At 31.9% G+C, this 24,204-nt stretch overlaps 4 protein-coding genes across 5 annotated transcripts; 2 read left to right on the plus strand and 2 right to left on the minus strand.

Annotated features, from left to right (window-relative positions):
* The first annotated feature begins 818 nt into the window (after positions 1-818).
* Positions 819-6,151, plus strand: LOC107005360 (NEDD8-conjugating enzyme Ubc12-like). Its single transcript, XM_015203936.2, has 6 exons — positions 819-972; positions 3,414-3,528; positions 5,082-5,190; positions 5,366-5,444; positions 5,555-5,671; positions 5,750-6,151. The coding sequence occupies exons 2-6, from the start codon at positions 3,420-3,422 to the stop codon at positions 5,885-5,887; spliced, it is 552 nt and encodes a 183-aa protein (XP_015059422.1). The 5' UTR covers positions 819-972; positions 3,414-3,419; the 3' UTR covers positions 5,888-6,151.
* A 1,561-nt stretch (positions 6,152-7,712) lies between these two features.
* On the plus strand, positions 7,713-10,511 carry LOC107007661 (protein BRASSINAZOLE-RESISTANT 1-like). The gene is made up of 2 exons (XM_015206360.2): positions 7,713-8,243; positions 9,388-10,511. The coding sequence occupies exons 1-2, from the start codon at positions 7,929-7,931 to the stop codon at positions 10,069-10,071; spliced, it is 999 nt and encodes a 332-aa protein (XP_015061846.1). The 5' UTR covers positions 7,713-7,928; the 3' UTR covers positions 10,072-10,511.
* Positions 10,512-11,453: 942 nt separating this feature from the next.
* On the minus strand, positions 11,454-12,520 carry LOC107006617 (acyl-CoA--sterol O-acyltransferase 1-like). Its single transcript, XM_015205133.2, has one exon. It carries the CDS (start codon positions 12,496-12,498, stop codon positions 11,533-11,535), a length of 966 nt encoding a protein of 321 aa, XP_015060619.1. The 5' UTR covers positions 12,499-12,520; the 3' UTR covers positions 11,454-11,532.
* Positions 12,521-14,144: 1,624 nt separating this feature from the next.
* On the minus strand, positions 14,145-19,427 carry LOC107007723 (deSI-like protein At4g17486). Of its 2 annotated transcripts, none has more exons than XM_015206453.2 (4): positions 19,053-19,427; positions 16,157-16,422; positions 15,103-15,390; positions 14,145-14,655 (listed from the first exon to the last, which is right to left on the minus strand). In XM_015206453.2, the coding sequence occupies exons 2-4, from the start codon at positions 16,365-16,367 to the stop codon at positions 14,411-14,413; spliced, it is 744 nt and encodes a 247-aa protein (XP_015061939.1). In that variant the 5' UTR covers positions 16,368-16,422; positions 19,053-19,427; the 3' UTR covers positions 14,145-14,410. The 2 variants fall into 2 exon arrangements, with proteins under 2 accessions (XP_015061939.1, XP_027769523.1); XM_027913722.1 differs by lacking the exon at positions 19,053-19,427 and adding an exon at positions 18,396-18,984.
* Positions 19,428-24,204: the final 4,777 nt, after the last annotated feature.

Here is a 24,204-nt window from a genome sequence, read left to right on the forward strand (position 1 = left end):
TGGCAATAATTCCAATCAAGGCAATGAGGCATCATTCTCTTTAAGAAAACAATCAATATCATTTTGATTCTAAATTGGTCATGATTTATGTTTAAACTATCTGACTTTTTCACAATCATTTTGTAATAATACTCCTATTAACAATACTCAAAATAAGGATGAAAAAAAGAACGAAAATAATTACTTAAACAATTAAAGAAGGAGAAAGGAAGTCGGGGAAAATCTCGTGTTTGAATCCTAAGTATGAAAGAATATCTCTATAAGGAAATATTTAGATTTTCAACGCAAATTCAATTATTATCATATGAGGTTTAAATACGATATATTTTCGTTAAGAAATGTTTTAGATTTTTCAATATAAACTCAAATATAATCAGACCTCGAGAGAAATGATCTTGTACTTGAGCTCTAAGTACAAAATATCTTTGTTTTCTTAACATTTTTAGGTTTTTCTCGACATGAATAAAAATTTAGTCGAATCTCAAAAGAAATAAACCCGTATTTAACTTTCTGAGTATAAATATCATTATTAAAAACATTTTAGATTTAATTAGATATCAAGAGAAATGATTTCGTATTTAAATTCTGACTATAAAATATCTTTGTTTAAAAATATTTTAGATTTTTTCACGTGAATTTAAATTTAGTCAAACCTAATAAAGAAATAATCTCATTTTCAAGTTCTAAACTCATTTCGAGCTCTACTACAAAATATTTTTATTTAGATACCGAACACCGAGCGAAAAAAAAAAAAAAACACAAGAGAAAGAGGGGGAGACAATAGAGGATACTTTCTATTTAAGTAAAAAAAAAAATATAATACATTTGCTTAAAGTGTCCTTTTTTTCTCAGATTCTCTTCTACTATTTTTCTCTCCATCTGTAAATAGAGAGACCCCATCATTTTTCTTCAATCTTTTTTGTTTGCAGATTCTCATTTCAGCAGCAGCAGGAGGAGGTTCACATAATTTTGGTATTTTCTTGAGCTATTTGCTATTACTTTTATCAGATTCAGCGATAAAAAGGGTTCTTTTATGTGTTTTTCTTTTTTGTTTTCAAGTTTTGTTCTTACCCAGATCGTGAAATCGATTGAATTATCGATGGTTGCTCTTTAATTTAAACCCCTTTTGATAAATTTGTTGATTTTGAAGAATTTTGTCCAGAAATTATGCTTCTTGGCGGCGTGTTTGATCTTAGTTGATATCAGTCTGTCTTGTTTGCTTTTAGTTGGGATTGACTGAATTTGTTGTTGGTGGTGGTGCTGCTGTTAACGTTTTAAGTTTGGGTAGTGGAAAGTGCTAGTATAGAGAACCTCTCAAAAAAAAGATGATTTTTTTAGCATTATTAGATGTTGGTTGCTTGTTGATATGTTGTTCGGATTTTTCAAAAATGGTGCGTTGGATTCTCAAAAACAGTGCATTTTTGGTGGATTGTGATATGGGTGTGGCGTTAATTGCTCTAGTTTTGTTAAAGCTCAAGCCTTTCTTGTGTCTTTCCGAAATGATGGCACACCTGTGGGAAGCTACAATTGTGACATTATTTTTGGAGAGCCTGAGCACTATAGCCAGTTTGTGATCTTAACTTTTGAGCCTGAATAAGTGTTTGAAGCTACAATTGTTGTTTCCTAGTTTAATTGCTCAAGTTTTGTTAAAGCTCATGTATTTTCTTGTGTCTTTCCAAAATAATGGCACATTCGCGGGAAGCTACAATTGCGGCATTATTTTTGGAGAGCCCGAGCGACATAGCCAGTTTGTGATCTTATTTTTGAGCCTGAATAAGTGTTTGAAGCTACAATTGTTGTTCCTATTTTAATTGCTCTAGCCTCTAGTTTTGTTAAAGCTCAAGTATTTTCTTGTGTCTTTAACAGAAAAGCTCTAGCTTGATTGATGCTGAATTTTACTTTTGATTAGTGGAATTGTCCCAAGCTAGAGTTTGGTGCTGGGTCGTTCTATGCATGTCTGTTAAGATCTTTGTGTTTAGTTCTGGCCGAGAATAGGTTCAGTGATAAGTACCCGCAGTTGGAAAAATTAGTGGTATCCCAGAAGGTAATATTAATTATTGATCTACTCTTAATGTCCATAACCAGAAGTGAATTTATAACCTAAAACTGGGGCACATGAACTCGTGCTCTTTCCGTAGAACTAGGTATTTTATCTATACATTTTCTAAGGTCACAAGAAGGCTAAATGGTGCAGTTGGTTGACTGTTGAGTTATTTATCTAGTGGACTGGGGATCAATCCTACTTGATGCAAATTTTCGTTCTTCCTTTTAGTGGTGCACCATGTTCTAGAAATTCTAGATTCGCCTCTGTCCATAACATACAACTTGAATTGTTTTATGTGAATTGATTTTTGGCCAGTGAATGAATATTATTATGAGATGATAATATTTCTAGTTAATCCTCTTTCATATTCCATCTATCAAAGTCCTTGAATAGCCTTCAATTTACTTGAATGACATTTACAATATTCAAATGGTTACACTTTCCAAAACTGAGCCATTGCCCATTATATTTTGTTGTCAGATGTTAGCATCTTTTCCCTTCTTTACCCCTATATATTCTCTATGTGTTTCCACTTTGTTAAGTGTGAAAAATCAAGAATCAATACTAAGAAACAAAGTTTCTTCCTCTCCATTTCTTGAGTGCTGGGTTTTCTTCTAAATAAATCTTTATAGTTTCTGTGCTTCTAGTTCTATGCTAGAAGAGCTTATTGAATCATAGGGGACAGTGTCTTTGAAATGCCTCACGCTTTCAAGAGTTCTTGACAGGTTTCGTGATCAAGTATTTTCCATAAGAATCCAACACCAATTTCAAAGCTTAAATGGTAGTGAAAAAGAAATACAAAAAGTTGAAGTTCTATTTTTCTGCTTTAAAGCTCAGAAGAATTATTGGAACATTACGCAGAAACATTGGCTATTTTAAAAGAAATGATTTTTATATTCTTTATTCATATAGCACAGGAGGTTAGTTGATTCAGATGACTTACAAGCTCTAGATTGCAGATTTTGCAAGCGCATCCAAATATGTTAGAAGTAAAAGATCCATCCAAGTGACACCAACTAGCTGAGAATAATATATTAGTGTGTGTGAGGAATCCTTTTGATCTTGATTAGAGACTTGTATATCTCTATAAAAATAAATGTGAGATTTGAAGAACCTTTAGTTCAAGAGAACTTCTAATTTGCTTTATTATTCAATATTAAATGAACTTGAATAGCATGTAATGATACATAGATTCATATTTTCGAACCCAAATACTTTGGGGCGGAGGCTTAGTTAACTGCTGGAATTTTTACGTACTTACTGTTCTTATTTGTACTTATAAATGAAAAAGATGGAGAAGATTTATTTTTCATGTATTTCATCTCGTAGTTCTTATTGTGGTTCAACGTGATGCATTTTGCTTTTGTAGGGAACCATGATTAAATTGTTTAAAGTGAAGGAGAAACAGAGAGAGCTTGCTGAAAATGCAAATGGAAAGCCACCAATTAAGAAACAAAGTGCAGGAGAGCTGCGTCTTCATAAAGGTATTTCCTTTTCGCTTTCTTTGTAAAATCTTTTTAAATCAAATTAGTACTTTAAGCATTTCGTTTCATGCAAGGTAATTTCTTATATCTTTTAGCATGCCAAATTGGTCAATTTAGGTTTGATTAGCTAGGGTTTCATTTCAGTTGTTTGTTTACCTTCCTTAGAGATCTTCCATGTAAAGTTTCAGATGAAATAGTGCACTCTGATTATAATTTGAGACATGAGAAGTTGTGCTTCATGTCATGAACCAGTTTTTTCCTCTTTGGTACCATGGGAGCATGTGGAGTGTGTAGTAAATGTAGAATCTTCCAAATATAAGATGATCCTGAGAAAGGTCATATGTTATCTCGGTAGGCCAGTGTTGTCAAAGGCATGCTTAAGCCCTGAAGTGAGGCACAAAATATGTTGAGCGGTTTGCCTCGCTTAATGTGTGATTCAAGACTCTAAGATATACTTTTTTCCCATGAGAGTTTCCTGAAGAGGTGATACTAAATGATTTATATTTTACTTTATTGTAATATATACTTTTTTCAATACTTTGTTCATATATTTGATGTACATACTTATTATTATTAGTCTTGAATTAAACATATATTTTTGTACTTTTTCTCCATTGTGCCGTTTTTCATTAAAGCTTACACTTAACTTGTGCTTTGCACTTAAAGCCCCAAGTCCCAACAGACCTTAGAGAATTTTTGTGTTTTTCGCTTTCGATAACACTGTGGTAGGAAAAAATGGCAAGAGAGAATGCAGTGCTTCCTGATAAAAAAAAGTAATTTTTTTTTAGAAAATGTAGTACTTTACTGGAGGGGGTGGGTGTTGTTGATCTCAGGTATTTCACAAACAGTCTGTCCACCTACTACAACTACAAGTTTACAGGCCCATGCTGTGTATTGCTAGAATCCAACGTGTGTGTCGAAGTGGATCCCTCGTAAGGTGGTTTTTTGTACAGTGAAGGTAAGAAGTGGAGGTTGGACTGTTGGAGGAGGGTAAGTGTAAATGGAGGCCAGAAGGCAGTGAAACTTGGAGTGCCCCCCAAATTCATATTACATCATTCACGGGTTTCCTCAAATCTCCCATGTATGCTGTAGAGATTTGATGTATACATTGTCATTTCTTTGTTGACTCCTTTTACTCGTATATAGGCGAAAATTTGTGTTATGTTTGACCATCCACTGTTGAAGATTGATGTTGCTTGAACCTCTATATGTGACAGCTAACTGCATATGACTCTCACATATATTGAAAGTTAAAAGTGAAGATTGTTGTTGCTTGATGCAAAGCACTTTCTAGTGAAGGGGTTCTCTTCGTCTTTCTTTTGATTGATGAACTTTCTGATGGAAGTTCATGAATAATTGTGTCAGTTCCTTCCTTCATTGCCTCATTCTCCAATTCATCATAGAATGTTTCATCTTATAATAAAGAATCTATACAAAAGGGATTCATTTATATTTCTTTGTTCCGGGTGGTTCTTTTCTCCGACTATTTATTTGTCTTCTATTTTTTTCCACACCAATGAAGATGGCCTTAGCGTTTTTTTTATTCCCTGTAGATATCAGTGAACTAAATCTACCTGAAACGTGTAGCATATCATTCCCTAACGGAAAAGATGACCTCATGAACTTTGAAGTCACCATTCGTCCTGATGAAGGATATTATATGTAAGTAGTTTTGCTGACACTATTCTCTCTCTTTTTAATGGATATATTCCTGAAAAAAGTTTACTTCGACTTGGATATACCTTTGTGCTTTCGTATTTGTATGGAAAATTGGTGCACTTCAAGTTAGCTTTCCTCAGCGCTGATAACATACATTGTATTATTTGTTCGTATTCAGGGGTGGAACTTTTGTCTTCTCGTTCAGCATTTCTTCTATTTATCCTCATGAGGCTCCAAAGGTCAAGTGCAAGACAAAGGTGGGTAATGGTTTATAGCTTTTTTCCTTTCGATTCTCTTTTAATTTCTTGAAGCATGAATTTAGATTCCAATTGTTTTATCATTAGCTCTGGAAACTCGGATTTTGCAGGTTTACCACCCGAATATTGACTTGGAAGGTAATGTGTGTCTCAACATTCTTCGAGAAGACTGGAAACCTGTGCTCAACATCAACACAATAATCTATGGCTTGTATCATTTGTTCACGGTACTTTAACTTCCTTCTAGTTTGATGTACTTTACGCTACTCTAAGTAGTTGTTAGTTTATAACTTCCGATTCTGCAGGAACCCAATCACGAGGATCCCCTCAATCATGAAGCAGCTGCTGTGTTGAGTGACAACCCCAGCATGTTCGAGTCCAATGTCAGAAGGGCAATGTCTGGAGGATATGTAGGGGAAACGTTCTTCCAACGCTGCATATAAACGTCTCAGATGCAGAATCGATTAGTTGATGATGCTTACACCAGAAGTTGAAGGCTCTGAAAGTCTGTAAAGTTGGGACCAGAAAGAACCATTTTTACTTGTGATCATTGTGAAAAAGATTTGAGTGCAAAATGTTATTAGATATTTGCAAAACTTAAAACCTGCAAAAAGTTTTCTGTATGATAAGTGTTAAAACTGAAGCTGTTAGAGACCCTTTGCTTCGATGAATTTATGTTTTTGCGATCTTGCGCTTCAGTTATCGTATTATTTATATGTGTTGTCATGTTTTCCTTTTAACATGTTGTCTTTTTGCTTCTTCACTTCTCTTGTTTCTCGTTTTTCTAACTACTCTGTGTTATCTTTATTTGAGTCAAGGTCTATCGAAAACCTCAGGATATAAGGTAAAATTTACGTACACACTATTTTTTTCTAACTCCACTTGTGAGAGTATATTCGATATGTGAAATGGAGAAGAAAAAGAAAAAACATTGATTTTCTCAGCAAATAATTGATTGTTTCCTATGTGGCAGATTTCTATTGGCTGGTTGACTGAATTAATAATTAAAGAGACAACTCTGCTAACAAATCATTTTGTAGCAGAAAAAAAAAAAGTGAAATATAAAAAAAGAATTGTTCCCCACCCACAAGGCCATAATCCCACAACATGTGCTTGGTTTTGTACAATTTACTTAGATAGTGGTACTATTTTTTTTATTATATATGTATGACATTTGATTTATTAAAAATAAAATTTGATAAATTAAGGATGATTTTAGTTGATTAGAGTTACGCGAGTATTAATAATATTAAGGTTAATCATATAGATTTAGTTATTTAATTTTATATCTAACATAACGAGATAACTTATTAATGTATTAATTATGTAAAAATTGTAAATTTACTGAATTTCAAATATTACGATTTAAGTTCTACTAAATATGATACTAGTTATATCGAATTTATATAAATAATTCACCTTTTTATTAATCACGCAATCCTTTCTGGATACATTATTAATTCACTTTCCAACCAACAACAACACGACTCTTAGGGTTGTTTGAAAGTTGATCAGATTACATAGTCTTAATTATGTGTGTATTATTTTTTTTTGTCTTCTTACCCACAAAATAATATACAAAATTCATTATAATCTTTACATATATTAGTCATGCAGGTTTTAAACTTACAAATCAAATATTGTATTAATTTTATATATAAATAACTCTTATAACTTAGGCAAAAAATCAATACCTGATTAAGTTATCTCTTTACCAGCTACGAAACCACCCTTTGTTTATTACAAACTATATACACACTCAATATAATATATCTTTTTTTTTTTAATTTCTCATTCTATATCCATTCGATTATTTCATATTCTTGTTAGATAGGACCTCATTCAATTTGCGTTGAATAAAATTCCACTAGGAGAATAACAATTAGAGCAACCCCATCCACTATATTATATTCATATTATTTCCGATTCGCATTAAATAGGAGTCCATTGAATTCGCGCGGGGTAGAATACCATTTAGAAGGATAGCAAATGGAGCAACCCTATCCACGATCGCACATCCTGACTATTTCGAATTCACATTAGGTAAGACTCATTCGATTCGATTCGCGCTAAATAGGATTTCATTAGAAGGATAAACCTCATTCACGATACCACAATCAACCTATTTCAAATTCGCATTAAATAGAGCCCCATTTGATTCATTCGAAGGATAGGAGTCGGAACAACCTCATTCACGATATCATATTCTATATAGGTGTACACAACACATACACACACAAACAAGAAAACACCACTCACTACCCATAGAGAGAGACAACAAAGATTCTTCTTTGCTTTGTTGAACGTCTTTCTCGTGAGTATAGTCTCAGACGTGTGTCTGCAACACCCACCCCCCACCGCCCCACGCCACCCTACCCCCACCTGGGACCACCCCATTTTCTCTTCTTCTCATATATACACACAGATAGAGAGAGAAAGCGCGCGTGTGTGAGAGAGAAAGCGAGAAACAACAACAACAAAATCATGATGTGGGAAGCTGGAGAATCACCAGCATCTTCCTCCGCCGGTGCCGGAGCTGGTGGAGGTGGAGGTGCCGGAGTTGGTTTACCGGAAAGTGGTGGTGGTGGTGGTGGGAGAAGGAAACCATCATGGAGAGAAAGAGAGAATAACAGGAGAAGAGAGAGGAGGAGGAGAGCTGTAGCTGCTAAGATTTATACTGGTTTAAGAGCTCAAGGAAACTATAATCTTCCTAAACACTGTGATAACAATGAAGTTCTTAAAGCTCTTTGTACTGAAGCTGGTTGGATCGTTGAACCTGATGGTACCACTTATCGCAAGGTTTTTCGATTTTTTTCCCTCTTCAATTTGCTTGATTCTTAGGTTAATTTCTATGTTTTTGGTGAGCCCCATTACTGGGTTTTGCTTAGATCTACAGGTTTGACAAATAGGTTTGCTTTTTTTTGGATCTAGATTGTATGGATTTTAGCATATATGAGCATCAATTTTTAAGTTGCTAAACTTCTGGATTTGCTGAATTTCTTTGTTTTGCCTGTTTATTGTTCTTGTATGTTGGTTATTTTGAGAAATTAGAGTGATCCAGTGTATAGTTTTGTTAGAAACTGGAAGTGGTTTTTAGGGGGAAATGATTGAACTTTCCAGTTCAATTGTTGTTAATTTGGTAGTGGAAAAAGGGTGTCTTTATTTGGAGCTTCTGGGGGTGGAGTTGGATGCTTTCGAGTTTCGCCTTACTATTGCTTGGACTCCTCAAAATACCGATGGGTGTGTGTCGGATCCTCCAAGATTAGTGCATTGTTGTAGGATCTGCACAGGTGAGAAATTGGAGAGACCGAGCAAGATAGGCTAAGGCGATAGTATCCAGCTTCACCCCAAAAGCTCCAAATAAAAGACCTGTTTTTCATTACCAAATTAACAACAATTGAACTGGAAAGTTCAAGCATTTTCCATCCCGATGAGTGTGTTGAATCCTCCAACATTAGTGCATTTTTGAAGGATCCGCATAGGTACGATATTGGTAAGTCTGAGCATCATGGCCTTAGGTGTTTTTTTTTCTGTAGTGAATGCTTGCCGAGATTCCAAATTTGTTATTTGTTGAGGTTTCTTTTTAGCTCAATTGCTGCGCTTTTCTCTCTGAAATCTCAAATTTCATGAGAACATTCGTGTTAGTGTTTTCTGAGTTTGTCGATATTAATTGCGTGGTTTGGGATTTAGAACTTAAACAATAAGTAATGTTTGAGGCGACGACATTTGTGGCTAGGATAATATGATCTTCCTGTTGGGTTGAGCGTTGGATCAATTTTCTGTGTTGCCATGTTATCCTGCAAATTATCTCTGTGAAACTCAAATATCACTAAACTAAAGTGTGTGGCGTGGTTAACTTAACAATATGCAAAACTTGGGATCTGTTTTAGGTAAATTATAATCACTTTGATACTGACTTCGTTTCAACTATTATGTGATTCAGGGATGCAAGCCAACCCCAATGGAGATTGGAGGCACTTCAACGAACATCACGCCAAGTTCTTCACGGCATCCAAGTCCCCCCTCATCATACTTTGCTAGCCCAATTCCATCTTATCAGCCAAGTCCAACTTCCTCTTCTTTCCCCAGTCCATCTCGTGCTGATGCTAACATGTCATCACATCCATATTCTTTTCTCCAAAATGTCATTCCTTCATCCCTTCCTCCATTACGAATATCAAACAGTGCCCCTGTAACTCCACCTCTTTCATCACCAACTAGGCATCCTAAGCAAACTTTCAATTTAGAAACTTTGGCCAAAGAATCAATGTTTGCTTTAAACATTCCTTTCTTTGCTGCTTCAGCCCCAGCAAGCCCAACTAGGGTTCAGCGTTTTACTCCTCCAACTATACCCGAGTGTGATGAATCTGACTCATCTACCATTGATTCAGGCCAGTGGATCAACTTTCAAAAGTATGCGTCAAATGTTCCACCTTCTCCAACATTTAATCTTGTAAAACCTGTGCCTCAGCCACTTCGTCCTAATGATATGATCACAGACAAGGGTAAGAGCATAGACTTCGACTTTGAAAATGTATCAGTCAAGGCATGGGAAGGTGAAAGGATTCACGATGTAGGATTCGATGATCTGGAACTCACACTTGGAAGTAGCAATGCTCGCATATGATTGAGATTCTCTGATTTAGTTAGCTGATGAAGAATTTTGCATTCCAGTGGATTATTCCAGCCTCGTCTGGTGAGATATTGCCCAAACGTAGAGCTTGCATGAATCTCTGTTGCTATTTACCTTATGTATAACATTCCTTCCCCTTATTTGAAAAGCCCCCTTCAAAATTTATACAGGTCTTATCACAAGCATTTCGTGTAGATATATGCTTGCTTCTATGGTCGAAAATCATTTTCTTCATTGTAGACTAGATGGAGCTTCTTCACAACTATGAACTATCCATATTTGTCTATTAGAACTCGTTTTCTTTTCTTTCTGTTGAAACTAGCTACAGTCGAAGTCGATGATGTACCTTGTAGTCTCTCTGATGTTTTTCGTGCACATCATGAAGACATGAAACGCGTTACAGTTTATACATTGGACATTTTGTGTTGTGTCTAGTTGAAGATATTCTTGCTGTATTTTGGCCTAATAGCAAGATGCAGGGATTATGGATTTTGTTATCAGATCCCAGCAAGATGGACAACCAAATGGTTGTGTTTCATTCCAATTTGTGAGGTCTCTAAGGACACTAACTTTAAATGAAGTAATGTTTGGTTCGAAAGTGATTATAGGACGTTATGCTGAAGCTTACAATTGCAGTCATATGTCGATAAATTAGACGACATATATTATTAAATGATATGACCAATTGACCTACTTATTTAAAAACTAATATGAAGCATGAAACTAGTAGAGAGAAAATCTCTCAATTAACAAAAGTTTCTAAATGATCACATCGTAGATGTTATTATGTTGATATGAGAAGAGAGTTCTTCAATTTATAGAGTTTCAAACTTATTCTTGAATAAAATAAATATGGAAGAATATTATATTTTTTCTTTCAGGAAATATTCAAGCATTTATGATAATACTTTGACTTTCCTTGAAGTAAAAAATAAAACTCTAATATAATAAGAAAATCAGAGCAAAACTCTAACAAGTACAAGTAGCAAACACTAAAAATAAAATAAAATTTTTTTTTTCTTAAACATCTTTTACTGAAAAAGTATATTACTTAAAAATAGAAAATAATACTAAGTATACATGTCAAAACATATTTTATACAAATTTATATCAAAATTTTAAAGATTGTTAACAAAAATTTTGACTTCACCATTGCTACACAATCAAGAACTAAGATAATCAACATATTCAAAACGTGTATCTACGAGTCAAATAATTGATCAAAACAATTACTTATTTATCAGTGTACAAAACAAATTTGATCGTTACTTATTTGAGACTGAAGCGTAACTAATGTTATTATAATGATCAATTTAGTTCATACTCAATTATTGAAGTAAGGGTTTAGAAAAAAAATCCAACAAAACATTATTAGATGACACAAAAAAAAATAAAAATTCCATTCATAAAATATTTTCGAAATAAAAACACAATTACAATACCAAGTCCCAATTATTATTTGGTGACTTCACATGTATTTTTTCCTTCCCTCACTACTGGTAAAACTAATAAAAAATAAAATGAAAAAACAATAAAAATACGTTTTAATAATATTGAAATTCTTGCATCCATAATTGCCCAATTTTTTGCATAAAAAAACTTTTCAAAAGATATGCAAATTCCTTGTAACACAAAAAACCACATTACTTCACATGTTGGTTTCAAACATAAACCACATGTAATATAATAAAACATTAGTTCATGCATTATAGCTGAAACCACAAATGTACACACAATTGCTAATAAATTTGATGTATTTTTACCCAAATTCTTCAAAGCTTCATTTGTTGGATCATATATTGTTAATCTCAACATTTTCGATGAGTATCGGTTCCATCTCTTTCCCCAGAAATCTCGAAAAGATGTAGCTAAATACGGTTGCTTAAAAATCTCCTCCATGTCATACCTTTTGCAAATACTTATATCGAAAATCTCATATTTCTGACTAACATCTTTTAGGTCAGAAATTGACTCGTTAGAATCATTTTTGATGGAAGTTTTGTCAGAAATCTCATATTTTCGATCCACGATTTTTTGGTCATAAATTAACTTGTCGGATGTATTTCTGACAGACTTTTCATCGAAAATCGAAATTTTGAGTGGTAAAATGGAAATGAGTATAAAGTCAATAGGATTTTTGCAAAGGGAAAGAGGGCCTTTGTTGAAACAAAAGAGAATGAGTTTGAAAGAAGTAATCCATGTAATGAAAAAAGACAAAATGCCTCTAAGAAATGCAAATGAGAAACACCAAGGCAAAAAATACAAAATGTAAAAAATTGGTGAAATTAAAATAATTCTTGGAATGCCTTTTGGGAATTTTGGAATTAAGAAATAAGAATAATTTAATGATAAAAGTAGAAGGAAAAATATAAGGAAAGGATTTTCCAAGAATTTGATGATCATAATCTTGTATTGTTCCATTTTTTTGGGTTTAAAATAAAATAATTCTACTTGAAGTTATATAGAGTTCAATATTTAGGTTTTTAGCATTAATGGTGTGGTTGGTACGAAGAAAAAAATAACGAAACTTCTTATATATGTTTGGTATATAAATAAAAAATTATTAAAGTCTTTCTATATAATTCAGACGTATATCCTTAAAATTATACGTCTTAAGGAAATTGTCTTAGGTGTTTTCATTTTCTTTTTATGTCGGAAAGACAATGTTCGATCTCCTAATCTAATATTAGTTAATATTCACATAATATACCTTATTATTCGATTTTTCACATAATATACCTTATTATATTCAACCTCAACTTATAAAACTACACTAGATATATTTTTATCGTCGTAACACATAAATTTCCTACAATATTTAATAACCTTACCTAACTTCTGTTTTTTTTCATTTATTTCAATGGTTCAATGTATTAAAAGCTAACTATGCACATTTATGAATATTTAAACCAGTTAGTTGAGAAGCCAAAATTCAGGCTTTATATATTATGATTTTTTATGATCTAATTAATCGACTAGATATAAAGTTATACGTCTAGTAGAGCACAATAATTTTGGTCAAAATCGTACATTCGTATTAACGAATTCACTTAATATATGTAATATAATTTATTAAATCTCAATATTTATTTTTTTTATGATTCAGAACTCATTAACTCGCAATTTTTATTCTGCCTCTATGATAAAATGATATTTAAATTGAAACGATAAAAGGATATCATCAAGGATGTATATATATATATGTTTGGCTAAATGGGCCTGGTTCAAACAAGTTCATGGGCTGAAAAAACATGGACCAGCTAAGGCCCATTATTTGCGCCCCGGCCCAGGCCCAATTTTTTCTTCTAGGCCTTATTTGGTGGGTCAACCCGGTCCGATAGGCTTAGTTCGAAAGAATCTCTACACACAACTAGGACATATGAGAAAAAAATTGCATAACGATTTTTATTTCTGCTGAAATTTGAACCTGAAACCTCATAAATCATAATCGACTTCGTTGATCACTATGTCATACCCCTTGATACAAAACAAGAGAAAAAAATTACCTAACGATGTTTATCTCCACTAAAATTTGAACCTAAATCCTCATAAATCTTAATTGACTTTATTGATCACTATGTCATACCCCTTGATACAAAACAAGAGAAAAATTACCTAACGATTTTTATCTCCACTGGAATTTGAACCTGGAAGCTCATAAATCTTAATCGTCTTCATTGATCACTATGTCATACCCCTTGATACAAAACAAGAGAAAAAAATTACCTAACGATGTTTATCTCTATCGAAATTCGAACCTGAAACCTCATAAATCTTAATCGACTTCATCGATCACTATGTCATACCCCTTGATACAAAACAAGAGAAAATAAATTACCTAACGATGTTTATCTATACTGAAATTTGAACCTGAAACCTCATAAATCTTAATCAACCTCATTGATCACTACGCCATACCCCTTAATACAAAACAAGAGAAAAAAAATTACCTAACGATGTTTATCTCCACTGAAATTTGAACCTGAAACCTCATAAATCTTAATCGACCTCATTGATCACTACGCCATACTCCTTTCATGCAAAACATTTGAATTCACATAGTGATATGCATAAACATTTGCCTTGTGATTGGCATAAGCATTATGTACAATATGCTTTTTGAATCCACAATTTTTTTCATCCTTCTAGCTAAAAAAAGACACTATCAAATACTAGCCCCACAAAGCATCTTTGATACAACAACTCACTTCTAATAAGTTGACAAACTTTGCTAAAAAAAAAACCATATTACATACACTGAAATCATGTCATGTTACAGAATAACATTTTCTGTTCCAACAGATTAATTCACTGAAAAGTGTCTAATATCTTTTTACCTTTCCTTCAAAGACCTGTTGCTAGACTTTCTTAACTCCCATGATGGTAAGCAGCCTTTCAAGGGTGATTGTAGAAATAACGAAGATGTCGATAACTGTCTTTGTCTTGTTGAGATTGAAGAAAGACAGCTAAAAGCACTTCTTAGCCTTCTTCGTTCAGTAACATATTCTGGTCCATTAGGGTCATGTTCCACCGCGGCAACTTTTAGAGCCTCGGGTAGCATGCAGTTGAATGATGAACCTACGGAGGCATATCATACAAAATCCTTAATAAGCTCGAAAACCATGAGATAACTAGACAAAGTTTTCCTTTTCAGAACTTTTATGCAGGTGGAGGAGGCGTGATGGGGGATCGGGGGTAGGAAGAAGACAATCAACGTGGAATGTCATTTATGGAACTTGTATTACTATTCCAACGACGAGATCATGATTTGTAGGAAACTTATTTTCCAGGAGAAAATGTTTTTGGAAATATTTGGACCAACCAAACATAGAAAAATAGAAAAACATTTTCCATATAATGATCTCCTCCATACCGAACGTAATCAGATTGTCATTATGAAGCACATTATTATGAGGTTTAGTTCTTCGAGACCGAGTCCATAGATAAATCTAGAGTCAGACGCTTGTAGGCATTATTAGTTGTAGTTGTTGATAATTAAAGAGAGGTGGAATGACAGAGGGTTACCTAATTTTGCAAGTCGGTTTACCCACTTTGGAATCTTTTTCCCGGTGAGCTTGTAGCATGTATCGTTGCAAAAATGGTTGCAGTTCTTCGAAATCAAATGATATGTGTCACCATTATAGCTAGCAGCTTGACGTTCGATAAACTCTCTAACCTGACAGGGATCCAACTTTGTAACCCCAATGAATATGGACTTCCTAAACTTGAACCCCGGGCATTGTCGTGGTTCAACTTCAAAGACACCACTGCTTGAATAGTCATGAGCTCCAAATGCATATTCTACACCATGAACTGTAAAGTATGGGTCAGTTTCACTGAACGTACAAAAATATGAGGCGGCAAATAGTAATACAACTAATCTCCACGTTAAGTTTCACATATAGCTTCCTACTTCTCATAAAACTATAAGATGCAATGGTCAACCGTTAACACTTCTTCGGGATTCCCCTGTCGGAATGTCCCATATAAGGCTTTCTTAAGGGGATTAACCAAAATAGAAGTAAAAAATAGATGCAGAAAAGACTTCTTTAATATATTCTGTAAATGAACGAATTTGGAATAACCAAAATGTGGAAAACTAATATATTTGTTACACACTCCATAACTTTCCAATCCCTCAAATATAAGACCGTTGTCTACATCTTTAAGACCGAAGAACGGAAAGCAAAGTTGACTTATGTTCGACTAACTTCAGACTTGAATTAGACTTCCCACTTTAAGCTAGACTACCGATACTAATTAAATGCGTCTATCTGTTCTTGAATTAAATAAGCCACATTTACAGGTTGGATTCTACATGGATATATCCAAGATACAAGTTTCGGTTCTGAATCTGAACGCAAGACTTCAGCTAATTAGCTAAAACAAAAGTCAAGATAGACAAACTAATTCATCCGGTGATGAAACGTACCGCAGTATATTAGATCAAACAGAACTAGGAAAAGCAATATATAAGCAACATATCGATATCAAAAAATGGATATCGCATGTGTACATCCACAAACAACTAGCCGTGAATAACAAAAAAGGTAAGATGGAAAATCAAACGAGACTGTACCTTCCACACCAGAATGAAAAATACCAAGGCCAACCCAATATACATAGCCGTTCATAGGAGTCAAGTCATACACGTTGAGATAAACAGGTGTGTCACCAGGACCATATCGATCCGACTTTGATTTGGGGAGCAAACAAAAATGTGCTGCTGATTTGGTCTTCAAATTGAGAGACGAAATTGATTTCCATCCTTTCTTTGGTTTTGTGGTCATTTTCCTTTCACTACTGAAATTAAGGTTCACTCAAGGCCCACAGGCCTCTTGATCTCTGCATGAACCAAGCAGCACAAGGAAACTTCAGGACTTTAAGAATCCAGAAACCCGAAAAATGAAACTCGTAAAAAAATGAAAAATCAGAATAAAATAAAGTAAAGAACAAACAGAGAACGAGAAAATAAGGAAGTGAAACCACAGAAAGATCAATAATCATGGCTGTTTGATCACAATATTTCAATATGATCGTATACTGAATGTGAAAATCCTGCACTAGATAATGTTAGGCATGTAATAATATCGGTGAAATGCTTTACAACACGTGTGCTTTATCTCCGATACTATAGACATATCATTTATCACTAAAACAAGCCCCAAAAAAATGACTTCCGTCACCTAATAAAACTCATACTAGTTGACCATTGGATTACTAGCTTCCTACAGATTTTACAAGTTATAGTTCTCATTTTATACCATAATTGGTTTATTGTACTAAGCTATATCACGTGCCTTAGCACCGATAGCCAGGAAACAAAATTTTAAACTATACAGGTAAAGTTTTGGCCTTACACTGACATTATACTGCCGTGATATTTCTTTCCTGATCTAAACAACTTCGAGTACAATGTAGGGAGACTTGAGAAGAAGCGTGATCATCAGCAAAACCCAATGGAGCACGCGTTGTTGATTAGCACTATAACTGAATAAGGCTTACAAGAGATTTAATGATACATTCTATAAGAAGGTAGAGAACCAGAGAGATGATCTAAACTATGAACCGTTTGCTCGATGACATTCTACTCCGTCCCTCAAAAAAAAAACTTTGATGAACATGAGATCATCATCCGCATTATATGCCTTGCCTTCCAAACTACGTTCTCTATCCAACTTCACACTAGATCATGCAATATGGAAACTCAATTTCCTTTTTGCAGTAAGGTATAGAAGTGTTCTTTTGATAACAGCGTATTTCACTTATCAAGTTAGCTGGTCCGTGATACCCCGTTTGACCCTTTGAGAATATAGAGTAATCTGCTTGTGCAGCTTTCCTAGTGAAATAGCCCCTACTCTAACTTCTCAACCTTGAAATCTTCAATAATCAATTAAGTGCTCGACCGAAGGGGGTAAATGTCGGTATTCAACGAACCTTAAAATGTTCAACAATAGATTAAGTGCTTGCGGAAGGGGGTAAATGACGGTAATCAACGCCAAGGAAATTTCCTAGAAGGAATATAAGAATGAAACTTCAGAAGGGAGAAAGATGATGAAAGGGACGAAAAGAATAGAAATAGGATATCTGTCTCTTTCAACTTCAAAGAGAAGTCCACTATATGTATGAGTGGAGAACCACTAATGTATACTATAATCTGTCGCGTGCATCCAGTAATGTCTTTTTCTTTAATCTACTTGTAGTTTAAAGAAAAAGTCAAAGTTCATTTCAAGGGATAAATACAATATCTATTCATCGGCCAATATAAGGGATAAATTTGCTAATTTAGAAACATATATGCACAATTGAATATCTGGCAGCAATAAATACGAAGAGATACGCATAAGAAAACACTTTCTGTTCGGGGTTTACCCTATGCGCGCACCCAAAGGATAGCGGCTGCGGATTCCCTAGTCAAACCATTACTACCTTGAACCATAAAGTCAAATTCAACTCAGTTGTGAAAAGGAAACTAAGTTGACTCTTCTTCAGCTCTAACGATCTCGCTAATGGTTTCAATAGAAAATCTGTTAACTTCTTAATTATTCATTTCTCATAAATGTACATGCTTTACGCTTAGGATCTACGTAAATTTTATAAGAAAACTTTCGCTCACATCCTTTCTTGGATAGCGAAATAAACCTGGTTCAAAAGATGAATATAAATTCAAGAAACCAAACAAACTGCTAAATATAGATGTCAAATAGAAAATGCGAAAACAAAAAAGTAATGATCGTTCACAAAGGACATTAAAAGACTAATAACAACATCTCTTACCTACTTATTTCCAACAAAAAAGAGTTAAATAACATCCTTACCTCGGGGTAGAGGATTCGAAGTCCAAGTCAAAAGCAAGGAACGTAAACAGATTGAATCAAATGTCAATCATTACGCAATTGTCAACATCCATAGAAACACATAACTCTATTTTGCTCCAGATGTGCCAAGCAGAATCAATTACTACTAATTCAACAAAAACCAACTACTACCTCTCTAGAGACATGTAATCGCCGCCACGTCGAAGCTAATTACATTTCCTACTTTACCCCTCAAAGCACAACCTATTTCTCTAACTCAACTACTTAAATTCATAGGTTTTACAACAAAAACTCATTCTTTCAAACTTTTCATCCAAACCCCATGTCTTAAAATGCTATTTTCCCCATACACACATAAGGAAACCACCAAAAATTTCTCATTCAACACACAATTTGCATATTTATGGAAAACCTAATGAAAGAAAAAAAGGAAACCAAAGCAATCAGGCTAAATTAGCATATCAAAACTTGTAAAAATACCAGCTATACAATCAGATCTTGCAGCAAGATTGAAACTTTAAAGCAATTCTTGAACAAACACAAACTTTAGCCAAGAATTAAGTGAAAAAGATCCAATCTTTACACACAACAACAACAACAAAGGGAAAGCTTTTTCAAGAAACAACAACAAAAAATTCAAGAAGAAGAAAGACTTACATATAGACATTAGTAAAAAAAAGATTGCAAAGACAGCAGCTTTTTAGCTTTCTCTGAGCATGTATACACAAACAATTCTTCTGTGAAGACAGATCACCCTTGAAATGAGACTAATTGTGTCTCTGTCCAAGTGTTGTTAACACATACAAATGATAAAAAAAGAGAAAAATAAAAACCCCAGTAAAATTAAACTTCAAGAAAATGTTGTTTGAGCAAACAAGTGTTTAGTATAATTTGCTAACAAGTTAAAAAAAATGGAGAAACCACAGATTTTCTGAAGCTAAAGCAGAAACTGACAGAAGGGAAGGGGGACACACACGCCCACACAAGTCTCTCTCCCTCTGTCTCAACTTTTTTTTTTCTTAAAATTTTCTAATATGAGTTTTGATTAATGGAACAAACAAAAAAAAACATTTTTTACAGATCTTTTTATTTTTTTTAATGTGAGAATTTTTTTCTTTTCCTGATTCAGTATTCGATATTTATATTGATGCCCAACCAAATTCATATTCGCATCAAAAGGTCTTAAATTAGGGATAAAGTGTTTTCTGATAAAGACGATTCCTTGTGGAAAGCTTGTGGATATAAAACATGATAGTTCATTCCTCTATTCTATTTTATATGGCGAATAGACTAGCTTGGTCACGAAAATTGTAAAATTTGAGAAAAATAAAATAAAAAAGATATTTATTAGATTTCGAGGTTGTGTTTGATCATGAATATTAAATTGAAATAATTATTTAATAATCGATCTGAAATGAAAGGGTGAATAATTTTCGAATGTTTTTCAAATTTTGTAAAAGCAAGTTAAGAAATTTTTCAAAAATTCTATAGAAATATGATTTTCAAAATTCAACTTTATAGAAAAATGAGAAAATTCATGATCAAATGATTAGATAGAATCTTCGAGTATTTAAATAGTTTGAGAAAAAGAACTATGAATTACATGATTAATATATTGAAATATCTTTTAAAAATTGTGATCAAATTTTTTCTTTCGAGTTCTTCATCTAATCTAAGTAAAAAATTATTATATTATTTCGAAAATATTTTTTAAAATGGTATTTTACTCAATTTGTGTGTGCATATATGGCTTTTTCAAAGATGAGAGGGCCTATACTTAATAGGGTCATTTCTCACCCAACTTTATTTATTCTATGTATTCTTGTCATTCGGTAGATCCAAATTTATAGCTTGTGTTAGAATTTGGGACTTCTTGTTTCCCCTTATGTTTTGGGGAGTTTCATATTGTACGGAAAAAAATGATAGTTTTTATATATAATTTTAGATTGCGAGCTTTTGGTTTAAGTTAAAATCAAAATTCATTTCTTTATATGATATCATAACTATGTTGATCTCAATTATCATTTACCAATTACTTGTTAGGTGCTTCCGTATTAAATTTTCTATGCTTTAGATGTCGGATCTTGAATATGAGGTGGGGTGTTAGGTTATTAGATCGCTAGTTATGTCCAAAGTTGTGTATCATTATTATGGTGTGAATAGGTGTTTTACAATCAAGACGAAGAATAGTATGAATCAATCAAAGATTTTTTTTAATATATTAAAGATAAGAATTTCTCAAAAAATTTTATTTTTTTCACTCAAAGCATGTTTATTCCTTATATACCATCCCTTCTATGGCTGAGAAGACTTTTATGCATCTTCTGCTTGATTTGATTGTTGGTAAAAAAAAATGAATTATTTATATATTAGAATTATAATTAAGTTATGAGTAAAATTATGTTTTATTTTGCAAAGTAAAAATCAAAATAATTAATACATGAATAATTAACAACCAAACAATTTCTAATTGAAGTTTGAGAATAATATATTTTATGATATTATTTAGAATTACACGTTGAAAATGATTAAGTTTAATGAAACCATTAGTTACTTAATACTTTTGACTTTCGATTTACTTTATTGTTCTATTTTAAATATTTGAGGCTTTCTCACTTCTGCTATTTCTTTTTCGAAATGATTTTGTTGTGTTTTTTCTTGAACTACGAATCTATCAAAGATAATCTCCCTAACTCCCAAAATAGCAAGCCACTAGCCAGATAATGATTATGTCTGTGTACACATTACTGTTATCGATAATCACTTTCAATAGAAAATAATCATTTTAAAAAAATATTTTCGATAATTTAACATATATTATTTAAAAAAAAACAAACTTGTTTTTATACTTTTTCTTTTCCTGTTGTTTTTTTACTGCAGCTGGAATAAAGTTAAATCAGACAAAGCAAAGTTACAATTGAGTAAAGGACAAGCTAAGTTGAAGCTTGTGAAATGACAAGAGCAAAAGAAAAAAAGGACTAAAAAAGAAAAGTAGGCATATTTGGAATTATATACTATTAAAACAAAATAAAATAATAAAATCAATTTTTTTTATTAATTGTTATAGTATAATAAGTTATTTCGAAGTATCTAAGTATTCTTAAAATTAATGTAAACTTAACCAAAAATGAAATATAGATAATTTTTTTATAGTTATAAGTATAGTCGATTATAACTTGTTAAAGAAATTATTATGGTTGTAATTTAGTGAAGTTTATGTTTCCTTTTGAAAAGATGCTAAATCAATGCAATTTAGACAAAATTATAAAGTTTAAAGACGTTAGATTCTACTACCATTTATTTAAACTTGAAATATTATCTATAATTTAACTAAACTTTTTCTTTTTTTGGTTAAAATTTCTTTTGATTGATTATTCAAAAATAATGATATATTTAGTATAATTTCGCAAGTAGATTTTGTAATGTAGAGAGAAGTTTTTTGATAGACTCTCGACTATTTGGTTGATTACCCAACAAATAACAATAACAATATACCCAGTGTAATATAATCAAAAGGGTCTGGAGATTGAAAAGAATAGAGTATACACAAGTGTTATTCCTATTTTGAGAGACAGAAAGATCGATTGTTTTCGATACACGCTCGATTATTTGGTTGATTATCCAACAAACAACAAAAACAATATACATACACAGTGTTATATTATAAGTTGAGTTTGAGGAGGATAGAACGTACACAAATTTTATTCCTACCATAAAAATAGAGAGATCGTTTATAATAAATCTTCGACTATTTAATTGATTACCGAGTTAGTCTTTTAAAAAAAGTAATGAATGGATTTATAAATTTATTTTTGGGAAAAGTTTCATGATTAGCTTTGTTATTTTATTTTTTTACTCATTATTTTCCACTAACTTAAGAAAAGAAAAATATCTGCAATATGTCTATCCTTAAAGTTTAGTCACTGTCTTGATAATGAAAAAAACAAAAAAAAAAGGTTAAATATCAACAAGATCTACGTTACAACAGTAAAGTACAAATATCTTCTCTTTTTTTTTTCTTTAGACATGTAAATAGTTTTGTCATTCTTTTTTTTTAAAAAAATATTCTTATAAAAGAATGTCAAGTATTTAACAATCTCATCTAAAGAAGGGGTAGATATGAAAAAAAATTGAATATGTTTTTTAAAAAGGAAAATATAAGAAAATTGAAATAATTAAATAATGAAAATATTATTGAGAAGTGAAAATAAGCCCTCATTTGTTAGGAATTGTTATAAAATTTTCATGAATATTATTGGGGAAAAAAACTATTTTATATATACATTTTGTAGTGATAATTCTATAAAACCTAAATATTTTGTTAGCTTTAATTTTCCTATTTTATTAATCTCTTTTTGTGGTAGAATTGAAATCTGATTTTATTTTATTTAAGAAAATACAGAGTAATAATAAAAAAACATTCATTTACAATTTTTATCATCAATTCACTACACATCATGACGATATAAAGTGCGATAAAAATTAATCGAATGATTCATTGAAAAAAGTAAAAATATTAGATAATAGAAGGTAAAGATAACATAATTTACTAATTTTTAATCTTTTGGATCATGAACCAAACATTATTTGGATGAAGTAGAATCATTCCAATAAATGTTTTGTGGAATTCGAAATTGTACATGTATGAAATGTTTTATGCAAATTTTATTTTTACATTGATTTAAGAAATTTGAAACTTCTAATTTCTTAATTAGAAATATAATATTTCTTAATTAGAAATATAATTAATTTTAATATTAGTTACGATGTTGATCTAAACTTATTTTTAGAAGATATTTAAATTTCAATGAACTTCAAAAATAACTGAAATTGATATCATCAAAATTAATTTTATATTTTTCTTAAAAGGAAACATAGAACCTGTCATAAATATGTAAATTAAAGTAGAAACATTTTCTTTTAAAACAATTTCACAATTTTTTGAATGTGTGATATTCTTTGTTATGTCATTAACAGATACATTATGTGAAATATTTGTGTATAATCTATAAAGTATACTAGTATAATATCGAATATTATGAAATATTTGTGTATAATCTATAAAGTATACTAATATTAATATCAAATATTATGATGAATAAAAACTAAAATAAATAGATTAATGATAAATCAAAAAGAACTGTGTGATAGATCATTAACTTTTTTTTTTAGCTAATTTAACTTGTTGTAATCAATTGGGAAAATATATGGTGACAAACAAAAATCTAGAAATTATAAATAATATATAGTGAAAAATTAATAAAATCAAATTGGTAACTTACTCGATGTGCTAGCTTACACAGAGTTCGACTAGATTTATTATACATTTATTATATTTTAACGATGACAATATATGATAATTTTATTCATCAAAATTAAACAGACGAAGAAATCATCAAATATTTTTTTTATTGAAAATTAAATTCAAGTCATCGTAATTAATTGTGACTATATGCACAACTACACCATATATTGCACTGATACACCGAATAAATGAAATTGATATATGCACAAATACATTGATTGTGCTTTATTAAAGTTGATCTTGAAATAACCTGAAATATTTTTAGATAGGTCATGTAGAAATGATTATTTATTAGCAAATAAATATCAATTAGTAAAGTATATATTTACTTGTCAAATAAAACGTGAGTTTAGACAATCAATGTAGGTGAATTTTTCGTTAAACCAATTCAAATAAAACAATAATAGGAAATGGACATAACATACTCTTTAATTTTGTGATTTAGAGTACGTTAGAAAAGTAACTCATAAATATCATTATTGTAAAACAAGTAAAACATATATA

Source organism: Solanum pennellii, chromosome 12, assembly GCF_001406875.1.
Source record: "Solanum pennellii chromosome 12, SPENNV200".
Taxonomy (NCBI): Eukaryota; Viridiplantae; Streptophyta; class Magnoliopsida; order Solanales; family Solanaceae; genus Solanum; species Solanum pennellii.

Bases quoted from the DNA above. Each gene is read 5' to 3' on its own strand.
- LOC107005360 (XM_015203936.2), top strand. From the start codon at position 3,420: ATGATTAAATTGTTTAAAGTGAAGGAGAAACAGAGAGAGCTTGCTGAA. The intron at 3,529-5,081 runs GTATTTCCTTTT...TATTCCCTGTAG, and splicing joins AGAGCTGCGTCTTCATAAAG to ATATCAGTGAACTAAATCTA. The intron at 5,445-5,554 runs GTGGGTAATGGT...CGGATTTTGCAG, and splicing joins AGGTCAAGTGCAAGACAAAG to GTTTACCACCCGAATATTGA.
- LOC107006617 (XM_015205133.2), bottom strand. From the start codon at position 12,498: ATGGAACAATACAAGATTATGATCATCAAATTCTTGGAAAATCCTTTC.
- LOC107007661 (XM_015206360.2), top strand. From the start codon at position 7,929: ATGATGTGGGAAGCTGGAGAATCACCAGCATCTTCCTCCGCCGGTGCC. The intron at 8,244-9,387 runs GTTTTTCGATTT...TATGTGATTCAG, and splicing joins ATGGTACCACTTATCGCAAG to GGATGCAAGCCAACCCCAAT.
- LOC107007723 (XM_015206453.2), bottom strand. From the start codon at position 16,367: ATGACCACAAAACCAAAGAAAGGATGGAAATCAATTTCGTCTCTCAAT. The intron at 15,391-16,156 runs GTACAGTCTCGT...CATACTTTACAG, and splicing joins TTTTCATTCTGGTGTGGAAG to TTCATGGTGTAGAATATGCA. The intron at 14,656-15,102 runs GTAACCCTCTGT...ATGCCTCCGTAG, and splicing joins AAACCGACTTGCAAAATTAG to GTTCATCATTCAACTGCATG.